The following is a 22,113-nucleotide window of genomic DNA, read 5'->3' on the forward strand; positions in this document are numbered from 1 at the left end:
GGTGGGCCACTGCGAGTAGCAGAATGCTGGACTAGATGGACTCTGGTCACGATCCAGCAGTGGTTGTATGTTCTTATAACCATGCCAGGGTCATGGGATGAGGCATGAGTTCTCCTGCCCACGGAGAAAATGCGCAGACAGCTAAAACAAAAGCTAGGAACTTCCTCTCTTTTACTACTACTTAAAGAGATTATTAACCATTCAGATTCTAAATGTCTCTCTCCGTCTTGACCTCCTGTTTGGACAATAAAGCAGGTCTATTTTCAGGAAGTGTGATTTCTGGGTAAAGGGCAAGAGACATCATCAGCCATCTTGACAGCCCCAAGGACTTTAAAATAAATGCTACCCCAAAGGTTGCCGGTGTCATTGTGGGCTGGAAGAAAACCCCAACCCCGCAGAAGTGATTAAATGCACTTGGCAGAGGGCAAAAGAAGAAGAAGAAGAAAAAGAAGAGGAGGAGGAGGAGGAGGAGGAGGAGGAGGAGGAGTTTGGATTTATATCCCCCTTTCTCTCCTGTAGGAGACTCAAAGAGGGCTTTGGCTCCTTGCCTCCCCCCCTCACTCTTTCAAGCTGCCTATGTAGGAGTGCAGGTGGGGCTAGAGAAGAGCTCCCGTAGAGCTGTGGCTAGCCCAAGGTCACCCAGCTGGCATGTGTGCCAGAGAGTGTACAGGCTAATCTTGAATTCCCCAGATAAGTACCTCCCACAACTCAGCTGGCTTAGAGCTGGGAGTCAAACCCGGTTCCTCCAGATCAGAGTGCACCTGCTCTTAGCCACTGCTCTTAGCCACTACGCCACTGCTGCTCCTTGCCTCTGTCCCATCAGGAAAATATTTCCTTATTTTTGTGCCGCCTCAGTTCTGCATTATTTTTCCAAATTCCCTCCACGTGGCGGACGGAGGAGGCAACCCCCCCCCCCCAAAACAGTTGACCAGGAGTTACAGCGTATTCAGACCATGAAAAGCTCAAGTGGTTTCTCTTCATTAACTAATGGCCTGTATAGAGCCGTAATTAGATTTGCAAAGAGAGGGGGGGAAAGACTCAAAAGCCAGCAGCATTTGATGATAGCAAGCGGTGACACTTATTTTTTTTTGTTTGCCCCCCCCCGCCCCCCCGCTCTTGGTGGTTCCAGAGGCAGCTTTGCGAAGAATCCTGGCTGGAAAGTAGCAGGTAAGCCCTCCCCCTGCTGTTGTTCATGTGCAACTGCACCCAGTTCCATACAGAGTCCATGAAACAAATGCTCGATGGCTGGCCCCTTCCGCACGTGCAGAATGCAGAATGATGCACTTTCAATCCGCTTTGAATGCACGTCGCAGCCGGATTTGACTGCGCGGAATAGCAAAATCCACTTGCAAACCATTGTGAAAGTGCATTGAAAGGGCATTGTTCTGCATGTGTGGAAGGGGCCGCTGCCTCTCCGAGGGCTGAGCTTGGGAAGCAGCGGGTGAGCCCGTTTGAGGACGGAAAACGTTGCACTTGGCACCTGGCACCCATCCTTTTCAGCAGTTGTTAAGGGAAGGGGGGCTTGAAAGATGTGAAAATGTTCGTAAGCAACCTCTTCCCAGTCCCTGGACTTTGCAAGCAACAAGAGCCACATCGGGGTGCTGTGTGGTTTCCGGGCTGTATGGCCGTGTTCTAGCAGCATTCTCTCCTGACGTTTCGCCTGCATCTGTGGCTGGCATCTTCAGAGGATCTGATAGTAGGAATGGAAAGCAAGTGGAGTATATATACTGTGGCAGGGGTCAAAGGAAGGTGGGGCCCTCTGAATGGGGAGTAGCCTGGTATGTGAGTCACAAAGAAGTCAAGATAGCAAGGTCAATTGTTACTCCCAGGCTACAGACTTCTTTGTGACTGATTTTATTCTGTATCGGCTTGAACTTCTTTGAGCTTATTGATTTTAATTCGTTACTCCATTGTAACACTAATAGCAATAATACTGAACAGACAATGCTGTTATAATCATATGCGCTGAGTGGTGATAACTGTTCTGGAAACAGTTATGTTGTGAGCCGCCTCGAGCCCTTCGGGGATGAGGCGGCCTATAAATTAAAAAAAAACAAAACAAAACATAATAAATGTAAGCATACAGTTCTAAAAGTAATTTCCATATATTGGAAAATAAATCCATATATTGCTGTCCTCTGCAGGGTATTTACTGCATTGTTTTTCCTCTATCATACGCTTTTTTTTTAAATCTAAGAATAGTACATGTCGTATGCGTCCATTCAATTAGCTTCCAAGATCTAGGCTGGGCTGTCCAAAGTCAGGTCCCTGAAATGGTTCAGTGCAGGAAAATCATTACAAGTTGATTTCCGTTGACAGCATCAGCGGAATGCTGTCGACAGCAGCCAGATTCTTTGCTCCCTTCCAATGGAAGAATGTCGTTACTACAACAAACCAGAGTTCTGAACTCTGGCTGGAGTCCAGGATAAGGATTCAGTCCAAGGATTTTCAAACCTGCTCGAGGTGCTACATGGATGACCACGTGGGATCCCCGAAACCTTCACACTCAAGAGAATCCACCAGATCCAGAAAAGCCGTGCCACTGCAGGTCCACCCCCGAGGAGATGCTGTCCGCTCCAAGTTGATCTACACGTTCTACCTGATCGACCACCTGAAGGGCCTCAGCCATGGGCTCCCGCGGCACAATATACGCGACTTCCTGGATCATAGGAAACTCAAGAAGCTGATGCTCACTGACCATAACCAGCTGGTCCGTTTCAACGTGGTGCCCATCCGGAACATTTTGGTCACCCAGGGCGCTAGGCATAACCGCTTGTCGAGGTTAAGCTGCAGCCCGCTTCCCGCCCTTGTCCATGTGGGCCTATTGGCTCCTGAGCAGCAAGGTGTTCAAGAGCTTCATCATTTTCCTCATCTGCTTGAACATGGCGGTCCTCATGATGATCCCAGAGATCGCGCAGAGCACAGAGGAGCACTTCCAGGTCATGAAGACGGTCTTGGAGGTGGCCATCTGGGTGATCCTCTTCATCTTTTTCATTGAGATTGGGCTACACTGGGTGGTTGGCTTTCCAGCAGTACTGGAAGAAGAAGAATCCCTGGAACGTCTTCGACTTTACCATCACCCGTGATTTCCGCCATAGATCCGAATTTGCTTTCTTCTCAGGGAAACGTCCTACCGGAGTGGTAACCAAAGCGGATCATCCTGATTTTTTTTCCGGGTCCTAAACGGCGCTGTAGAGCTCTTCCCAAGAATCCCGTCAGAGTCAGCGTCATCATCATGGCCATTCTTGAAAGCACTTACAGAAGGCGCGTAGCTTTTCATCCCTGCTCCTCCCTAGAACTTCTTCTTCTATGTCTTCTGCGGTGGCAGGGATTTTTTCTTCTTTGAGAGCTACACTTTTCCAGCTCAGAACCAGGAATGACCTCGAGTACAGCAATTATTTCAAAGACATGCCCAACGCCTTGGTGACCATCTTTATCCTCTTCACCATGGATCACTGGTACGCTCTGCTGCAAGATTCGTGGAAGATCCCAGGGATCAACAAATTCATCACCGGCATGTTCGTCATCTTGTGGCTCTCCTCATCGGCGCGTTCATCTTCAGGAACCTCTTTGTGGCCATCATGGTCACCAATTTCCAAAACATCCGGAACGATTTGGTGGAGGAGATGAAGCAGATAGAGGCCCAGAAGCAAGCGGATAGGTTCAAGCTGGAGATTATGGAAAGCCGATTTACCACGACCCAGAGACTGGGAGATGCGGCGCTGAAGTCCCAGGACAAGATGGGCTCAGGAAAAGTGTCAAGCCATTCGTCGGCTGAGAGCCGGGATCATGAGTTCCCTTTAGGGGGCTTGGACTGGGAGAACTTCATCTACAAGAACTGGGGCGGCTTTATCAGGAAACTGTGGATAGACGAACAGAAGTGGTGTGGCCTCGGGACTACCCTCTTCGCTACTTTGAGTTGATAGGAAGCTCCAGTACCAACCTGGAGGAAGCGGCAGAAACTACACGCGCTTATGGTCGCTGCGCTGGGCATGCTAACCAACCTGGAGAGGAGACTGAAATAAGGGGGGCCTTTCTTGTAGGGACCGAGAGCTGCAACTCAAAGAGGCAATCATGCGCTGACTGAGACTTCAGAGGATGTCCCCAGGTCCTTTGCTTCTGCTTGTGGCCACCCGTCCTACTCTTGCCTCTTCGCTGTAAATGAGGAGCCAAAAAAAAGAGGCTGCTATTAAGGCTGGGGGTTATTAGCTGGCAGGAAATGGAAGAGGCTGCAATATAGAAAATCACCATTTGTTTTGCAAGCGTGCATTTTGTACAGGGATCTTAGTCCATGAGCCACAATCAGCTGGTTAGAGCATAGGTGTCAAACTCGCTGTGACCCCTCCAGGCGTTATGTGGACTACAGTTTCCCCATCATCCCACCTGCCAGGAGGTGGTAGTGGCGAGGGGATGATGGAACTATGAATCCATAACATTGCTGAACAGGCTTGTGAAGTTATTACCTATGAGATAGAGAGGGTTCTCTGTTAAATGTGCACTTAATGCCAAATACCAGGTTTATATTTGTGTAATATGTGATGGACCTAGACCTGGATAGCCTAGTTTCACCCAGTCTTGTCCAAGCTCAGAAGCTAAGCAGGGTTGCCCCTGGTTAGGACTTGAATGGGAGATCTCCGAGGAAGTTCAGGGTTGCTATGCAGAGGAAGGTAATGGCAAATCACCTCTGCTTGTCTCTTGCCTTGAGAACCTTACAGGGTCACCATAAGTCCGTGGTGGCGAACCTTTGGCACTCCAGATGTTATGGACTACAATTCCCATCAGCCCCTTCCAACATGGCCCAATTGAGCCCATGCTGGCGAAGAGAGCTGATAAAGGAAATCTAACGAATGCTTGGAGATAAGGACTCATCCTACTACCACTAGAATCCAACTGTGACCGATGGCACTCATATAGCTAAAAGCTTGCAGCTCAAGCTTATGAGAGTTATATGGGAGGAAGTCCTACTGGGTTCTGTGCCAAAGATTGAAACTCCCTCCACAAAGACTGGTGGTGGTGGTGGTTCCTGTTCAGTCTTCCTCTCTGTCTCAGATGTCTCCGTACTCATCATCTTCGTTTCAGATCTCAGAAGCTAAGTAGGGCTGTCCAGGGCTGGAGCGAGGGGGAACTGGGCCTGGGGGCCTGCGCCCCTACCGTGCCCCCACCCACCTGCCCGCCCGCCTCTGCCCCACCCCAGAATGCACTGGAATCAGAGGTGGGATCCAGCAGGTTCTCACAGGTTCCCGAGAGTAGGTTACTAATTATCTGTGTGTGCCGAGAGGGGGTTACTAATGGGTGATTTTGCCACGTGATTTTTGCCTTTGTTACGCCCCTCCTCTCAGCAGTAGCGCGCAGAACTTGAAGCAGTCTAGCAGGAGGTGCACTGGCGTGCGTGGCAGCCTGCGCCTGCGTGCATTCGTTTCCCGCCCAAGGACAGGCACAGCGGCTGCGCCTTGCCACAGCCCCACCCAGGAATGCCTGCCCCTGGAATGCCCAGCCACACCCCGTTGTGCCCCGCCCAGCCCCATTGGCACTATGCCACAGTTTGAATTTCACTACCATGGGAACCTGCTACTAAAATTTTTGGATCCCACCACTGCCTGGAATGCCCCCTCCATACCCCTCCATGCCCTCGCACTGGCGCACACCTGGTGCATCACGCACCCCTTAGCTTTATGCCACTGGAGCTGCCCCTGGTTAGGACTTGGATGGGAGACTACCAAGGAAGTCCAGCGTTGATATTTAGAGGGAGGCAATGGCAAACCATCGCTGAATGTCTCTGGCCTTGAAAACCCTATCAGGTTGCTGTGAGTTGTCTGCAACTTAGAAGAAGAAGAAGAAGAAGAAGAAGAAGAAGAAGAAGAAGAAGAAGAAGAAGAAGAAGAAGAAGAAGAAGAAGAAGAAGAAGAAGAAGAAGAAGAAGAAGAGTTTGGAGGAGTAGGAGGAGTAGGAGGAGGAGTTTGGATTTATATCCCCCTTTCTCTCCTGTGGGAGACTCAAAGGGGCTTACAATCTCCTTGCCCTTCCCCCCTCACAACAAACACCCTGTGAAGTAGGTGGGGCTGAGAGAGCTCCGAGAAGCTGTGACTAGCCCAAGGTCACTCAGCTGGCATGTGTGGGAGTGTACAGGCTAATCTGAATTCCCCAGATAAGCCTCCACAGCTCAGGTGGCAGAGCTGAGAATCAAACCTGGTTCCTCCAGATTAAAATACACCTGCTCTTAACGTCCTATGCCACTGCTGCTCCTTAAAACTTAAAAGCAAAACATAACAAAAAAATAGCCTAATATGGCCCTAAGCCCATGTCTGTTACTAGGAACAGGAAACATGCATGGTATTATGGGATCTAGGCTCTGAAGGATCCGGGTTCAACTTCCCACTCTACCGTAAACTTTGCCCCATTGGATTGAACTGGCCTAATTCATCCAGTCAGCATCCTGCTTCACACAGTGGCCAACCCAGGGCCATACCGCTCAAAGGGTCATGTGGGGTCAAATGTCTGGACTGTGGCCATTTAGTCACGTGGGGGTCGGAAAAATGCCCCCACCCCTCTTCCTTCGCACTGGGTCTATACACTGACTTCAAGACCTGATGCAAAAAAAATTGTTTGGTTTATCCATCCATCCGTCCGTCCGTCCGTCCGTCCGTCCGTCCGTTTGTTTGTTTGTTAGTCAATCTCTAATGCCGAAACGGCTGGATGGATTGCCCCCAAATTTTCACATGACGTTCCTCCCTGTTGCAGGCAGGTAATGGGACCTTAAAATCCCCGAAAGTCCATGCCTGAGCCTTGTAAAACGTCTTTTTCCTGGCGCACCAGGCTATGAAGCTTGATGTGTTTAACCGTCACCCTTAGAATGTTCGTGCAACCTGTCTGTCTGTGGCCGGAGGGCTTAGCATGTTCGTGCAGATGGGCAGAGATGAGCAGCGGAAACAGTAAATAGGTAATACTGCTAGATAATACGAGTGGAAGTGAAACACATAAACACTTTGCCGTGTGAGACACCAGGTGGGGTTCCCCCACCCCACACATGCAGGTAACTTTCACTCTCTGTGCCTCACCCACTGCTACCACACAACACACATACACTCATACACATCCAGCTCATCCTCACACATCTCACTGCCCTCCCTCACATCCAACCACTACTTACCCACTTCCTCACCCATATTTACCACAGCTCTCTTTTACTAAAGGCGAGCTGCAGTTTGCCTTTTTCTTCTAAGAAAATCCACAGGGGGGGGGGCGAACCAACACTACGCTTCTTTTGCACGTGGCCCTTTACGAACCCAGGGAGCTGGCCTCGATCTGAGCGCCTCACCACCCTGCCTCTGCCGCCTGACTGGGATAGCCTCCTTGCCCCAGTTCTGCCTTACCCAAGCCAGGACTGTGCGTGTCAACCAGCCTCATGGACAGCGGGATTCGCACACTGGACAGTTCCGTTGTGGAATGGAAAGGGTTACCTTATACTTAAAAAACAAGCACCATATAACGATGTGCATTGAAAAGGGAAAGAGGGATTCCATTTAACCACCCCAAAAGGCTATGCTGCGGATCATTGGACCTGCATGGACATCTGTGTGGGTTGCGGTGATGAGAAGGACAATTGCCACAGCAACGCGTGGCTGGGCCCCGCTAGTAAAATATAACACAGTAGTTCCATCTGTAATTTAAAACAATCAAATGGCGACAGTTCCCTCCCCCAACCCCATCCACAGGGGGCCTGGATGACATGGCTATCTCGGCTGGCCAAAAGCCTGGCGGAACAGGCCCGTTTTACAGGCCCTGCGGAAACTTTGAAGGTCCCGCAGGGCCCTGGTCTCCTTGGAGAGCCTGTTCCACCAGGTAGGGCCAGGGCTGTGAAAGCCCTGGCCCTTGTAGAGGCCAGCCGGATCTGTTTTGGGCCAAGGATTTCCAGCAGACACTCCTCCGAGGAGCGGAGGGCCCTAGCTGGGCGCTATGGGGAGATGCGGACCCTCAGATATGCAGGCCCAATGCCACTAACAGCCTTAAAGGTCAAAACCAGTACTTTGAAGATGGCCCGGAACTCGATAGGCAGCCAGTGTAGATGGCATACGGTTGTGGTCGGGGTGGGGGGCTGCCCATAAATGGCAACTTTGAAACACCAAATTCCACTTCTGAAGCTTTGTTAACTGCTGCACACCTTATAAACAGAGGCACTTTGTGCCGGGCGGGGGAGCTGGAGGGAGACGGCTAGTCGACACGCTGGCTGTCCTTGTTTTTAAGTAGCTCACATTCATTTCAGGCCGATTTTATGAGGCATCCATTTTGTTTGGCGATAATTCGTTGCTGAACTGTGTCACGCGCCACTATTATCTGCAACGAGAGGCATTGTCGGCGAGGTGCTCTACAAGCAGTGTACGTGATAGAATGATAATGCCTGGATCAACAGGCTGCGATTAATGGGCCCGCACTAAATAACCAGCGCATTTGTTCCTTTGTTGATGCCAGTAGCATTCGACCACCCGGGGATTGAAAGCAAGCAAACAATTATTGTACTCGAGACCGGTCTGGGCGAAGCAGGTCAATACCTTCAAATAATTACAGCGCAATCCAGGCGCAGGGGGAGTGCTGCGGTGACTAGGGGTGGTGTGGCGAAGGGGGCGCCATGTCCCCCTCAAAGGGGATTTGAAGAAAAAGAAGAGTAAGGAGACTCAAAGGGGCTTACAATCTCCTTTCCCTTCCCCCACCCGTGAGGTAGATGGGGCTGAGAGAGCTCCGAAGAACCGTGACTCACCCAAGGTCACCCAGCTGGCGTGCGTTGGAGTGCACAGGCTGATCTGGTTCACCAGATACGCCTCCACAGCTCAGGTGGCAGAGCTGGGAATCAAACCCGGTGGTCCAGATTACAGCACATTTGCTCTTAACCACTACACCACGCTGGCTCTGTGTTTTGTTGGATTTCTTGTTAGGCATTATATTGTACTGCGCATCTCACAATACTAGAACCAGGGGGCATTCATTGAAAATGCTGGGGGGGGGGGGGAGAATTAGAACTAATAAAAGGAAACACTTCTTCACGCAACATGCGATTGGTGTTTGGAATATGCTGCCACAGGAGGTGGTGATGGCCACTAACCTGGATAGCTTTCAAATGGAGGAGAAGTCGATTTATGGCTACCAATCTTGATCCTCCTTGATCTCAGATTGCAAATGCCTTAACAGACCAGGTGCTCGGGCGCAACAGCCGCAGAAGGCCACTGCTTTCACATCCTGCGTGTGAGCTCCCCAAGGCACCTGGTGGGCCACTGCGAGTAGCAGAGAGCTGGACTAGATGGACTCTGGTCTGATCCAGCTGGCTTGTTCTTATGTTCTTATGTTCTTATCTTAATGTACTGGAGATGGATGGATGGTCTGGAGCAGGGGTCTGCAACCTGTGGCTCTCCAGAGGTTGATTCAGTGCAAAGCAACTCGATGTGTGTTTTCAAAAGCATTGCTTTTATCCAAAAGTTTATTTCAGTATTTGTTATCAGAAGTTGAGTTCCTTTGCAGTGAGTTGCCTTGGTTACTAATTAGAATTTTTTTTTTTACTTACTGTAAGCACAATGTTTAATCATGCTTTTGTTTGTGAGGAAACTTGCTAGGCCTGGAGGCAACTATTTACCTGTGCACATAATTAAGGTTGTATTCAAGACCTCGATAAGTGGGGTTTTTTTGAGGTAATGTGGATCAAAATGGTGAAACGTAAAATGGTGAAACGTAATTTTTCTTATGACAACTTTTTATAAGACAGGCTTACTTATTCCATGCTCAAAATTTCTTGTAGTTCGAGGGCTATTCCATGCACTGGTATTAAAAGAAATTTCTCTCTCTGGCAAAGTCATGGTGGGGGAAGGGGACCGCCCATGCGGGGACGGGGTGGGGGGGGGAGAAACTCAGATTTTGCACCGGGCTACATTTCCCCCAGATATGCCTCTGTTACCCAGAAATACCTGTCCTTTCAAATGCTTGTTTTCTCCCCAAGTACCATTAGCAGTGGATGCTCAGGAAAACCATAAGATAATAATAAAGATATTTGCATTCGTACCAAAGGGAGAAAAGAGAGGGATAATAAATCAGTGTCCAACTACTAAGCCGATAATGCAATAAAGAAGAGCCAGTTAAAAATGCTTTGTGCTCAGAAGAAGTCACTGAGGCGCCATCTTCTTGCCCTCTCGGTTATTAACGTTGACAGGAGCCACAGTTTAAGTGCCATCCGCTGCTTTGATCAGGCCGTCTCTCCTGCTTTATTGTGCGCACCAAAGTGAGTACATAAAAATTCAATGCACTGGATTGTATCTTATTTAGAAGAGGGGACGTCTCAGAAGAATGCAAAGCATTTGAATAACTCCGAGGCGTAGATCCAAGGGAATGGGGGTGCGCAACGCACCGGGCGTGCGGTCCTGTAGGGGGTGTGTAGTGAGGTTGTGGCGGGGTCGTGGCGGGGTCATGGTAGAGGTGTTCTGGGACAGGGGTGTTCCAGGGCGGGACAGGGGTGCTTTCCTTTCTTGCTACACCTCTGGAAAAACTCACAAGGGCAAATGGGCCCAGTGAATATAAACCAATTGTTGCCTTGTTGAGAAGATTTTCCGACTTCGGTTCAGTTTGCGGTGTTTCAGACGGTTCCGCTGCAACGCAATAAGCTGGGTTCTGGTGGGAACTGGAATCTGGATCCCAAGTTCCAGATCTCCTGGGAAGGACTGCTGAATAAGGGCAGCGAATTTCAAGGCAAGGGATAAGACAAGGTGGTTTGTCATTTCCTCTGTCTGCATTGCAACCACATTTCTCCTTGGAGATCTCTCCCATCCAAGCACTAATCTTGGACAATCTTTCTTACCCCCCCAAGCCCTGACGAATTTTGTTTAAGCTGGAAAGTTCAGGCTGTTCCTCCTTGAAGGAAACGGGATAAGAGAGGTGACTTTGCAGACACAAATGTGTCCTGAAGGGACCTTTGAGTCATTTATCTAATCAGTCTATGCTACGCTGGCTTATTATTATTATTATTATTATTATTATTATTATTATTATTATTATTATTATTATTATTATTATTATTATTGTTGTTGTTGTTGTTGTTGTTGTTGTTGTTGTTGTTGTTGTTGTTATTGTTATTGTTGCCGCCGCCGCCGCCGTCGATGATGATGATTATGATAATAAATAAATAAATAAATAAATAAATAAATAAATAAATAAATAAATAAATAAAATTTAATAGACCGCCCTACCCCTGAAGGGCTCAGGGCGGTTTACAAAACAATCAACATTTGAATACAGCAAATAGTTTCAATTAAAACAATAAATAAATTAAACATTAAAACACTAGCAGCAGTGATCTTCCACAATTAAAATAAGTAGATGATGTCCGGCCCAATGTGCACTCTTCTGGCATTTCCATGACTTTTTCCCACCTACGCTAATGGTTAACAGTTCTCCAGGATCATGGCCAAAAGGGATCATTTCTCAAGAGCAGAGATCTTTAACTGGAGATTCCAAGTTTCAAACCAGGAGCCACCCATTTACAAAGCAGATGTCCTATCACAGCGGCAGAGAGGTGTGGCTTTTGCATCCAGAAACCACGGAGCTGCGGAAATCTGCAGTTTCTGGGCAGGGTTGGAATTTTTAAAGAAACTTTTTGGACTGCATGCCTCTAACGAATCTATAAATAGCAACCAATCACACTCTTTATAATTAGCAGTGCCATGAAAATGAGCTTTGCCGAAAAAAACAACACCACCACCTTTCAGTCAATTACAAACAAATGAAGTAATGAGAAGATCTCAATTAACATCGTATAAAAAATCAGATGAAAGAAATATATCCTTTCATCCGTCCCTCTCCCAGGTACATTCAGTCTTTAGTCATTAATACTGTGTGACTTTAGTCATAGAAAAAGGGCTACGGGAACAATAAAAAACCCTCTTTGGATGAAGGGAGGGTGCCATTTTTTTTTTAAAAAAATGAACACATAGAAGGACCAGGTATATTTATCCGTAGATAAAATTAGATGTTAGACAAACATTCAGTTCTGAAAGACTACAAAAATTTCAGAAGTGTGAGTACAGTAATTTTCTTAGAACTCATTCACCCATGAGGCTCGAGTAGGGGTCTGCAACCTGTGGCTCTCCAGAGGTTCATGGACTACAATTCCCATCATCCCCTGCCAGCATGGCCAATTGAGTCTGTCCATGTTTTGTGGAGTATGGGAAAGTAACAGCTGTCCAGCAGGAACACATTTTTGTGCATCTGCCCGGGTGGGTTTTAATAAGAAGCATTCCTCTGTCTGAAAAACAAACAAACCAATAATAGAATTCTGAATTTAACAAAGAGATAATGAATATATTGGGTTATACCTTTGATTTAACATCAATGGCCTATCTATTAGATTAGGATTGGGGGGGGGGGCATTTGGTGACTGCATCAGGTTTTCAAAACAAGAAATAGGAAGAAGAGAAGAAGAGTTTGGATTTATATCCCACCTTTCTCTCCTGTAAGGAGACTCAAAATGACTTACAAGCTCCGAAGGAGCAGCAGTGGCGTAGGAGGTTAAGAGCTTGTGTATCTAATCTGGAGGAACCGGGTTTGATTCCCAGCTCTGCCGCCTGAGCTGTGGAGGTTTATCTGGGGAATTCAGATTAGCCTGTGCACTCCCACACACGCCAGCTGGGTGACCTTGGGCTAGTCACAGCTTCTCGGAGCTCTCTCAGCTCCACCTACCTCACAGGAGACTCAAAGGGGCTGACAATCTCCTTGCCCTTCCCCCCTCACAACAAACACCCTGTGAGGTGGTGGGGCTGAGAGAGCTCCGAGAAGCTGTGACTAGCCCAAGGTCACCCAGCTGGCGTGTGTGGGAGTGTACAGGCTAATCTGAATTCCCCAGATAAGCCTCCACAGCTCAGGCGGCAGAGCCGGGAATCAAACCCGGTTCCTCCAGATTAGATACACGAGCTCTTAACCTCCTACACCACTGCTGCTCTAGAGACCCGTTTACATTGCTGAAGGCATGGCATGAAATCTCAAACAGATGAAAGCCCGAGGTGCCCGAGGTGTTAAGTTCACTGAATACAACGTTCTGGGATGATCCCTTAAAAAAATAAATAAACCAGGGGGCTGCATGAGATTGTTACATTGAGCTGCAGTCTGCCACAGCGTCATTTTGGAAAAACCAGTCTCGAAGGCTGCGGTCCTTCTCTTTCCCACTGAGCAAACCATCTGGGACAGAGTTTCTTGTTTTGGCTGAGGTAATTCCTTCAGTTCTACATTTCATCAGATTCTTCAGGAGTGGCCAGCTCCACTGACCAAGAGAACGGGGGCGGAGCGCTCATGGGGGCATGTGGGGCCACATGTCCCTGGGCACATGCCAGCTGGTCATGCGGGGTGGGGGGAGAATTGCCCGCACACCCCTCCCCTCGGCTTCACCCGCCAGGCTGCTCCTTCAGCCGGTGGAGCCTCCGGTGGCAGAAGGTGCAACCTGGTGGGGCCGGGCTGAGGGGTGGCCTGCGACAGGCTCCCGCTGGCTGAGGTAAGTGGGGTGGGGCTGGGGCTGGTGGGGGCACCCGGAGCAGGTGTTGCCCCAGGCAACATCCCTCCCCACGCCTCTGCATGAGAGTCTTGTTTGTTTGTTTCATTACTCAGCCAGTATTTTTGAAAGATTGTGTTAACGCGGGCTCTTATTTAGGGCAGCCCCAGTTTTCTTTCATTAGAGCCGCAGGCAGTGGTGGGATCCAAATTTTTTAGTAACAGGTTCCCATGGTGGTGGGATTCAAACTGTGGCGTAGCACCAATGGGTGGGGCATGACAGGGGCGTGGCCGGGCATTCCGGGGGCGGGGCATTCCTGGGCGGGGCTGTGGCAAGGACGCAGCCGCTGCGCCGGTCCCTGGGCGGGAAACGAATGCACGCAGGCGCAGGCTGCCACGCACGCCGGTGCCCCTCCTGCTAGACTGCTTCAAGTTCTGCGCGCTACTGCTGAGCGGAGGGGCGTAACTAAGGCAAAAATCACGTGGCAAAATCACCAATTAGTAACCCCCTCTCGGCACACACAAATAATTAGTCACCTACTCTCGGGAACCTGTGAGAACCTGCTGGATCCCACCTCTGGCTGCAGGTGGTCCTCTGAGGAGTGGAACAACCCTCCTCATACACTGCTTCTGCAATATTTCCAAGCTCAGCAACTCTTGATTACTCCACCCCCATATTTCAGCTCCAAATAGCGTCGGTGGAATTACTTTCCTGACAAACAGTTTGATGGCTGGGTCCAGTAAAGAGCCCCCCTTTGTGTAAAAAAAAATGTTATTATTGCCTTTATATTTTTAAAGTTTTGTCCTCCAACAGAGGCCAAGTGAGCTTTCCGGGAGAGGGTTTATCTAAAACAGGGGTAGGGAACCTGCGGCTCTCCAGATGTTCAGGAACTACAATTCCCATCAGCCCCTACCAGACAGAGGCTGATGGGAATTGTAATTCCTGAACATCTGGAGAGCCGCAGGTTCCCTACCCCTGATCTAAAAGTTACTCCCAGATACTTATAGAAGTGACATTGTTCAATTGGAGTGCCCAAGGTACTCCAAGAGGTTTCCTTGGCTTTTGCCTAAATACCATTATTTTAGTTCTGGAATCGTTTATACTTAACCCCTCTTCCTTACAGCACAGACCTAAAGTATTACAAAGTCTTTTGAAACTGAGTTTAGCTTTTGAAATCCGCACTGTATCATCAGCACACAGTAGTACGACTTGCCTCAGGCTTGCCCACAGTGGGGTGCATATATTCCACACTCTCCAAGTTACCCACAACTACATTGATAAAGAGGTTAAACAAAATAGATGCCAACACTCCCCCCGGGTTCATACACTGACTCATTTCCGCTGTGTGGCGTGGACCATTGCTGTGTTCAGATTTGTGAGTTGGGGCATGTTCTATAATGTGATGGTGACTTTGAGATGGCCTGGTGCAAAAAAAAGTTGTTTGGTTGGGGTGGGGGAGGGCATCTGTTCATGGGGGGGGGGGGGGGGTCAGAAAACTCAGATTTTGCACCAGGCTACATTTTCCCTAGATATGCCTCTGGCACTCAGATAGGATCAGGTCTTTTGCCTAATGGAAATGTAATAGTTTGTGATTTAATCTCACCCTCCAAAACTGAGGAACAAGTGGTATAGGCAGTGGTGGGATCCAAAAATTTTAGTAACAGGTTTCCTTGGTGGTGGGATTCAAACAGTGGCGTAGCGCCAATGGGACTGGGTGGGGCACGACGGGGGCGGGGGCGGGCATTCCAGGGGCGGGGCATTAATAATTTCTCTGTTACTGTAAAAAACTCTTACTGTAAACAAAAAAGTGCCTAATTTCCAGCTGGTATCTTTCTGTCCGTAATTTAAACTCATTATAGCAAGTCCTACCGTCTACTGCCAACAGAAACAACTACTTCTCCTCTAATTGACTGCCTGTCAAATAGTTAATACTTTCAAATACTTAATTTTGTTTCTAGAAATCAAAAGAAGGATACTTTCCTTAAACAGGGAACTTTACCATATTACTAAAACATGCTTTTAAAACAGCCCAACAGGGAGAATTATCCCGTTTCCTACCTTCGCTAACCAGCCACATAGGAAACAACAGGACTTTATGATTTTTGGACCTAATGGGATTTCTAACGGAAAAGCAGACCCAATTAGTAACCCCCTCTCGGCACACACAAATAATTAGTAACCCACTCTCGGGAACTGGTGAGAACCTGCTGGATCCCACCTCCGGTTTGATGGCTGGGTCCAGTAAAGAGCCCCCCTTTGTGTAAAAAAAAAGTTATTATTGTCTTTACATTTTTAAAGTTTTCTCCTCTAACAGAGGCCAAGTGAGCTTTCCAGGAAAGGGTTTATCTAAAAGTTACTCCCAAATACTTATAGAAGTGACATTGTTCAATTGGAGTGCCCAGGCGGCAGAGCTGGGAATCAAACCTGGTTCCTCCAGATCAGAGTGCACCTGCTCTTAGCCACTGCTCTTGGCCACTACGCCACTGAGGTCACAGTAATCACCGAGGTCACAGAAGGGGAAAAGGATTGCCGAAAGTGCACAGCGTTACCAAACAGCAGCAGAAAGCTGTTTAGGAAATAATGCAATTAAAGGTTTACGGGGTTACTACAGCACACACCTATCAAAGTGAGCAGGAACGTAACCATGCACAGTGTCCTCCATGAAATGCAAAGGCAGGAATAGTCAAGACTTTAGTCACAGCTATGGGGAACGGCCACAAGGATTTGGCCACAAGGCCACAAGGGGGAACGGCCAGCAGAATTCAGAATCAATCTTTCTTACAGGATTGTTTGTGACTTTTGTATTATTTGGAACTGCTGGATAAGTACTGGTGGTGTGTCCCCGCACTTTGACCTCTGAAGAAGACCTACCCTCCCCCACCCCAACCAAACAACTTTTTTTTTGCACCAGGTCATCTCAAAGTCACCATCACATTATAGAACATGCCCCAACTCACAAATCTGAACACAGCAATGGTCCACGCCACACAGCGGAACTAAGTCAGTGTATGAACCCGGGGGAGTGTTGGCATCTATTATGTTTAACCTCTTTATCAATGTAGTTGTGGGTAACAGGAGCAGCAGTGGCGTAGGAGGTTAAGAGCTCGTGTATCTAATCTGGAGGAACCGGGTTTGATTCCCCGCTCTGCTGCCTGAACTGTGGAGGCTTATCTGGGGAATTCAGATTAGCCTGTACACTCCCACACGTGCCAGCTGGGTGACCTTGGGCTAGTCACAGCTTCTCGGAGCTCTCTCAGCCCCACCTACCCCACAGGGTGTTTGTTGTGAGGGGGGAAGGGCAAGGAGATTGTAAGCCCCTTTGAGTCTCCTACAGGAGAGAAAGGGGGGATATAAATCCAAACTCCTCCTCCTCCTCCTCCTCCTCCTCCTCTTCTTCTTCTTCTTCTTCTTCTTCTTCTTCTTCTTCTTCTTCTTCTTCTTCTTCTTCTTCTTCTTCTTCTTCTTCTTTGTGGACATTTGCTAGGCCGAGCTTACCATACTTTCCACTTTCTGGGGACAGAGAATGTCCCCCATATTAAATGTGTGAGACAAATGTTTTCTCAACAGAGACAGTATGTTCTTGCTGCAGTGCTATCAACTTATTGTCTTGCATTCCTCTTAATTGTTGTCTTGCCTTCCTCTGACTAATCTCCCTCTAACGACCATCTTATTATTTTTCCATTGTTTTATGGTTGTGATTGACTCAGCTCACCTCCAGGCACTCCCAGCTTAGCCCATCAGGCTAGGCACGCCGACCATTAGCTTAATGACTCAAACCATTTGATGCGTGTCTCTTGCCTTTCCCCAGAAAGGCAGGATTCCTCTTTGTCCTGGAAGATTAAGGGCCACTCTGCATGACCCTGAGGGTTCCCTTTTCCCTATAAGAAGCCCCCTCTTCCAGCACCGAGTGCCCAGGACTTCAGAGCCTGCCTTGGGGTTCAGTTGCTGCTGTGTACCACCTGCTTTCTACCCTGCTTCCTTGGAGCCCACTTAGTATTTTACACTGAGTCAGACTATTGGCCTATCACAGTCAGCCTATCTATCCTGACTGGCAGCGGATCTCCAGGGTTTCAGCTAAAGGTCTTCCACATCATCTACTCTCTGATCCTTTTGAAAAACATTGAACTAAAAATTGGTTAGAGAACAAAGATGTAATAGCCAGAGCCATCTTTTCCTTTCAATTGCCTGTGAAACCTGGAATACTTTCTCCTGCCTGTCTAAAATAGGGTAGATACAGTGGTGGGATCCAAAAATTTTAGTAACAGGTTCCCAGGGATTCAAACTGTGGCGTAGTGCCAATGGGGCTGGGTGGGGCATGACAGGGGCGTGGCCGGTCATTCTGGGGGCGGGGCATTCCTGGGTGGGGCTGTGGCAAGGACGCAGCCGCTGCACCGGTCCTTTGGCGGGAAACGAATGCACGCAGGCTGCCACGCACGCCGGTGCACCTCCTGCTAGACTGCTTCAAGTTCTGCGCGCTACTGCTGAGGAGCAGAGGAGGGGCGTAACTAAGGCAAACATCACGTGGCAAAATCACCCATTAGTAACCCCCTCTCGGCACACACCAATAATTAGTAACCTACTCTCGGGAACCTGTGAGAACCTGCTGGATCCCACCTCTGGGTAGATACCTTGTGTGGTGTTGGGGGAGGGGGGTTGGGGCTGAGAGAATTCTGCAAGAACTGGGACGGACCCAAGGTCACCACAAAGCTTCATGTGGAGGAGGGGGGGAATCGAACCCAGTTTTCCAGATCAGAGTACTGCTCTTCATGTTGGAGGAGTGAGGAATGAAACCTGGCTCGAATCTACCACTCATAACCACCACACTGGCTCGGTGCTCGGCTGGAGAAAATGGCTGCTTTGGAGGATGATGGATTCAACGTGATTATACCCAAGTGAGTTCGCTCCCCTCTCCAAACTCTGCCTTTCCCATGCCCCACTGCCAAATCTTCAGGAATTTCTTAACCCAGGGTTGGCAACCCTTCCAGCCACCTCACAAATGGTTCTCCAACCAAAGCAACTGCAGCCACTGGAATTTAGAGAGGGTAAAGCAGGAGGTTATTGGTTTATCCTGATCACGTGACTGGAAGAGATCTGTAGATGAGAGGTATCCTTTCTTGAAGGGTCCTCCGTTTCTCTGCTGCCTGGATGTTCCCATGGTGACGGAAGTCAGAATCAGATTTCTGGATTACGGCTTCCCCAGTTCTATCACCCATTCCTGAGGATTCCGTCCAGCTGGATGGTTTTACGTCCTTTCTGCGTCTCGCTCTATGCCTATAAGAAGAAGAGTTTGGATTTATACCCCACCTTTCTCTCCTGTAAGGAGACTCAAGGTGGCTTACAAGCTCCTTTCCCTTCTTCACCCCACAACAGACACCTTGTGAGGTAGGCGGGGCTGAGAGAGCTCTGAAGAACTGTGACATGCCCAAGGTCACTCAGCAGCAATGTAGGAGTGCGGAAACACACCTGGTTCACCAGATAAGCCTCCGCCACTCAGGTGGAAGAGTAGAGAATCAAACCCAGTTCTCCAGATTTGAATCCACCTGCTCTTCACCACCACACCACGCTGGCTCTCAAGACATCCAAACTCCACTATTAGATGAAAACAACCTCCCATACAATGATTTTGGGAAACATTCCTTCTTTGTACCTGGACTGAAATGGCAACAGTTCTTGTATTCTTAACTACTCGTGGCTCTCCAGCCATCCAGGAGAATGAGTCGGTGGCTTCATTAAGTTTATCCTAGATGTAGCTTCATTCATAATCTACACTGTGGGGTGGGGGGTGGGAGTGAACGAATATTAATTCAGCTCGCACACAAATTGATATTTAGGCAATAATCCCAGAGCGAAGGGTTATTATCTCCCTGCTTAATCATCATGAGAGAGACCAATGGGTGTAGCTGTCTCTCTAATAAATCACTGGTTTCTCAAGAGAGTCAGCTAAGTAATTTTTAGAGGATTACAGTGCTCATAAACGATAATCCATCATCCTCTGCCATCATCAAGATGCAGAACTCCGAGCACTTTGGGATACGAGAAGGATCTCCGCTCCAAGTACACTGAGGCACAGTTTATTATACATACCTAATGAGCCCGGGTGGAGGAGTGGTCAGAGATGTGGGCTAGGGTGTGGGAGACCTAGGTCGAATCCCCACTACCGTCTTAGCCAGGTTTCAGAACACAAACTAACCAGGTTTGACGGAAGATCCTCCCCATTGCTTGCGTGGCAGATTCCGTTTCTGGCGCTCGTTCTCCCCGTTAATCCGCGTTCCGGCAGGACCTGGTTGCAAGTGGCACAGACCCCATTAACACGGTTCAGAGCTGATCCGAGGGGAGGGATGAGGGTTGAAACCTTGACTCGTTTCCCGCCCTGGAGTGTGACGCAGAATTTGGGCAACCAATCAGAACTGCGATGCATGCACAGCCTTTCCTTGGTTTCATTTCCGCTTTTGCGATTGGCCAGCAGAAGGGGATGCAAACATTAAACAGTCAAACGTGTAACTTTGAATCGTTCATGGTTTACACAGGTAACGATTAACTGTTTGCACAGTTAAACAGTTAAACGTTAAACTTTTACACGCTGTTTTTTTTATCACAACCCTACAATGTACGTTTCCGCAGTGGGAAAAGGTCCCGCCCCATCAAGGCACGCCAGCCAATCAGGGGAGACCGGCGAAGCGAGCTAGCCTGGTAGTGGGGATTGCTAAGAGTTCTGCAACCAGGTGTGTCTGCTGTGTGCTCGCTGCGGTGGGGAGGGAGAAACTCCGATGAAGAGGACAGAGTTTCACAACGAACAGGTTTGAATCTGTGTGCAAATTTCAAGTGGGGATTCGACCCTATACTCAAATACCCACTTCCCAATGATTCTGACCAGGTGACTTTAGACTGGTCACTCGCCTTTTCTTCACAGCTCCCCCCAAATGTTTGTAAAATGTTTTAAAATCCCACCCCCCTTTATTGCAATGGATGTCTGCACTCACCTCCTCCAAACGATTCCTGGCTGCCATTTTGTGATTTCTCCCTTGGTTCTTCCGTGGTTCACAACTGTGGCCCCTTCCACGTATGCAGAATACTGCACTTTCAATCCACTTTCCCAATTGGGGTGTTGTGTGGTTTCCGGGCTGTATGGCCGTGTTCTAGTAGCATTTTCTCCTGATGTTTCGCCTGCATCTGTGGCTGGCATCTTCAGAGGATCTGATAGTAGGAAAGGAGTATATATACCTGTGAGTAACAATGAAGATAGCAAGGTATATATACTCCACTTGCTTTCCTTTCCTACCATCAGATCCTCTGAAGATGCCAGCCACAGATGCAGGTGAAAAGTCAGGAGAGAATGCTGCTAGAACACGGCCATACAGCCCGGAAACCACACAGCACCCCAGTGATTCCGGCCGTGAAAGCCTTCGACAATACACTTTCACAATTGTTTGCAAGTGGATTTTGCTGTTCCACACAGTAAAATCCATCTGCTTTGAAAATGGGTTGAAGTACATTGAAAGTGGATTGCATTATTCTGCATTTGTGCTGTGACTTTCTGTGCCTTGTACAGTCCATCCTTCAATCCTTGCCCCCTCCCCCCGAAGAAACCTGCATGAAAAACAGGAGAAGGGAAAGGAATAAGCTGAGAAAATGGTGCTGAGGAAACAGTTTAGGCAAGACAGATAGGCATGGGAAACGTCTTAAAGGGTCTTTGTGTCTCTCTGAAATCCCTGGACTTCCTCCCCCCATTCCATTTTCTCAGTTCAGTCTCCATTCTCCCTTTAAGAATCACAGCACCTACTCTGATGCACAACAGCATCAATTCCACATTGAACTAAGAAAAAAGAGAGAGAGGGAGAATTCACAAAATTGCCCCCAAGAATTGTGTTAAGAGGGTAAGTGCAGACATGCATCATGGTAAAGGCCAGAACTGAAAATGTTTTAGAAATCTATTCAGGGAGTTGCATGGAAAGGGCCATTGTCTCTTTCTTTCTTTCTTTCTTTCTTTCTTTCTTTCTTTCTTTCTTTCTTTCTTTCTTTCTTTCTTTCTTTCTTTCTTTCTTTCTTTCTTTCTTTCTTTCTTTCTTTATTTATTTATTTATTTATTTATTTATTTATTTATTTACATTTATAGACCGCCCCATCCCCGAGGGGCTCTGGGCGGTGCGCAACAATATCAGCATGTATACAATGTGTAACAAGGGTCACAATAGTGACCATATTTACTAAAATCCATTAAAAACCATTGAAACCCATTTAAACAGTGGCCAAAAAATTAATAATACTTGGCGTCCCATACCCCAATTCATTAAAACCTCCCCAGAAGGAGGAGCGGCGGACTCCTCCCTAAAAGGATAACAAATATTTATTTATTTATTTATTTATTTTCAGATTTTTTAGACCGCCCCATCCTAGGGGCTCTTAGGCGGTGTACAACACAATGCTGCATTGTACAGCTAAAAATATATAAACCCTTTATAAGCAGCAGTAAAATAGGAAACTAAGTATAATAGTTAAATTAATTCATAGAGATATGGCGTCCGCGGTCTCAATTTCAAACCCTCTTGCCAGAGGAAGGACAGCAATCCCAAGATGATAAGGCCCAGATGTATGGCCATGGCGGG

At 48.1% G+C, this 22,113-nt stretch overlaps 1 protein-coding gene across 1 annotated transcript; it reads left to right on the top strand.

Annotated features, from left to right (window-relative positions):
* The first annotated feature begins 2,470 nt into the window (after positions 1-2,470).
* CATSPER2 (cation channel sperm associated 2) lies at positions 2,471-4,087 on the top strand. Its single transcript, XM_048508559.1, is given in 7 exon segments — positions 2,471-2,794; positions 2,796-3,020; positions 3,022-3,082; positions 3,085-3,356; positions 3,358-3,534; positions 3,537-3,873; positions 3,876-4,087. Coding segments are annotated over 7 exon segments (1,608 nt in total).
* The last annotated feature ends 18,026 nt before the right edge of the window (positions 4,088-22,113 follow it).

This window comes from Sphaerodactylus townsendi, linkage group LG09, assembly GCF_021028975.2.
Source record: "Sphaerodactylus townsendi isolate TG3544 linkage group LG09, MPM_Stown_v2.3, whole genome shotgun sequence".
Taxonomy (NCBI): Eukaryota; Metazoa; Chordata; class Lepidosauria; order Squamata; family Sphaerodactylidae; genus Sphaerodactylus; species Sphaerodactylus townsendi.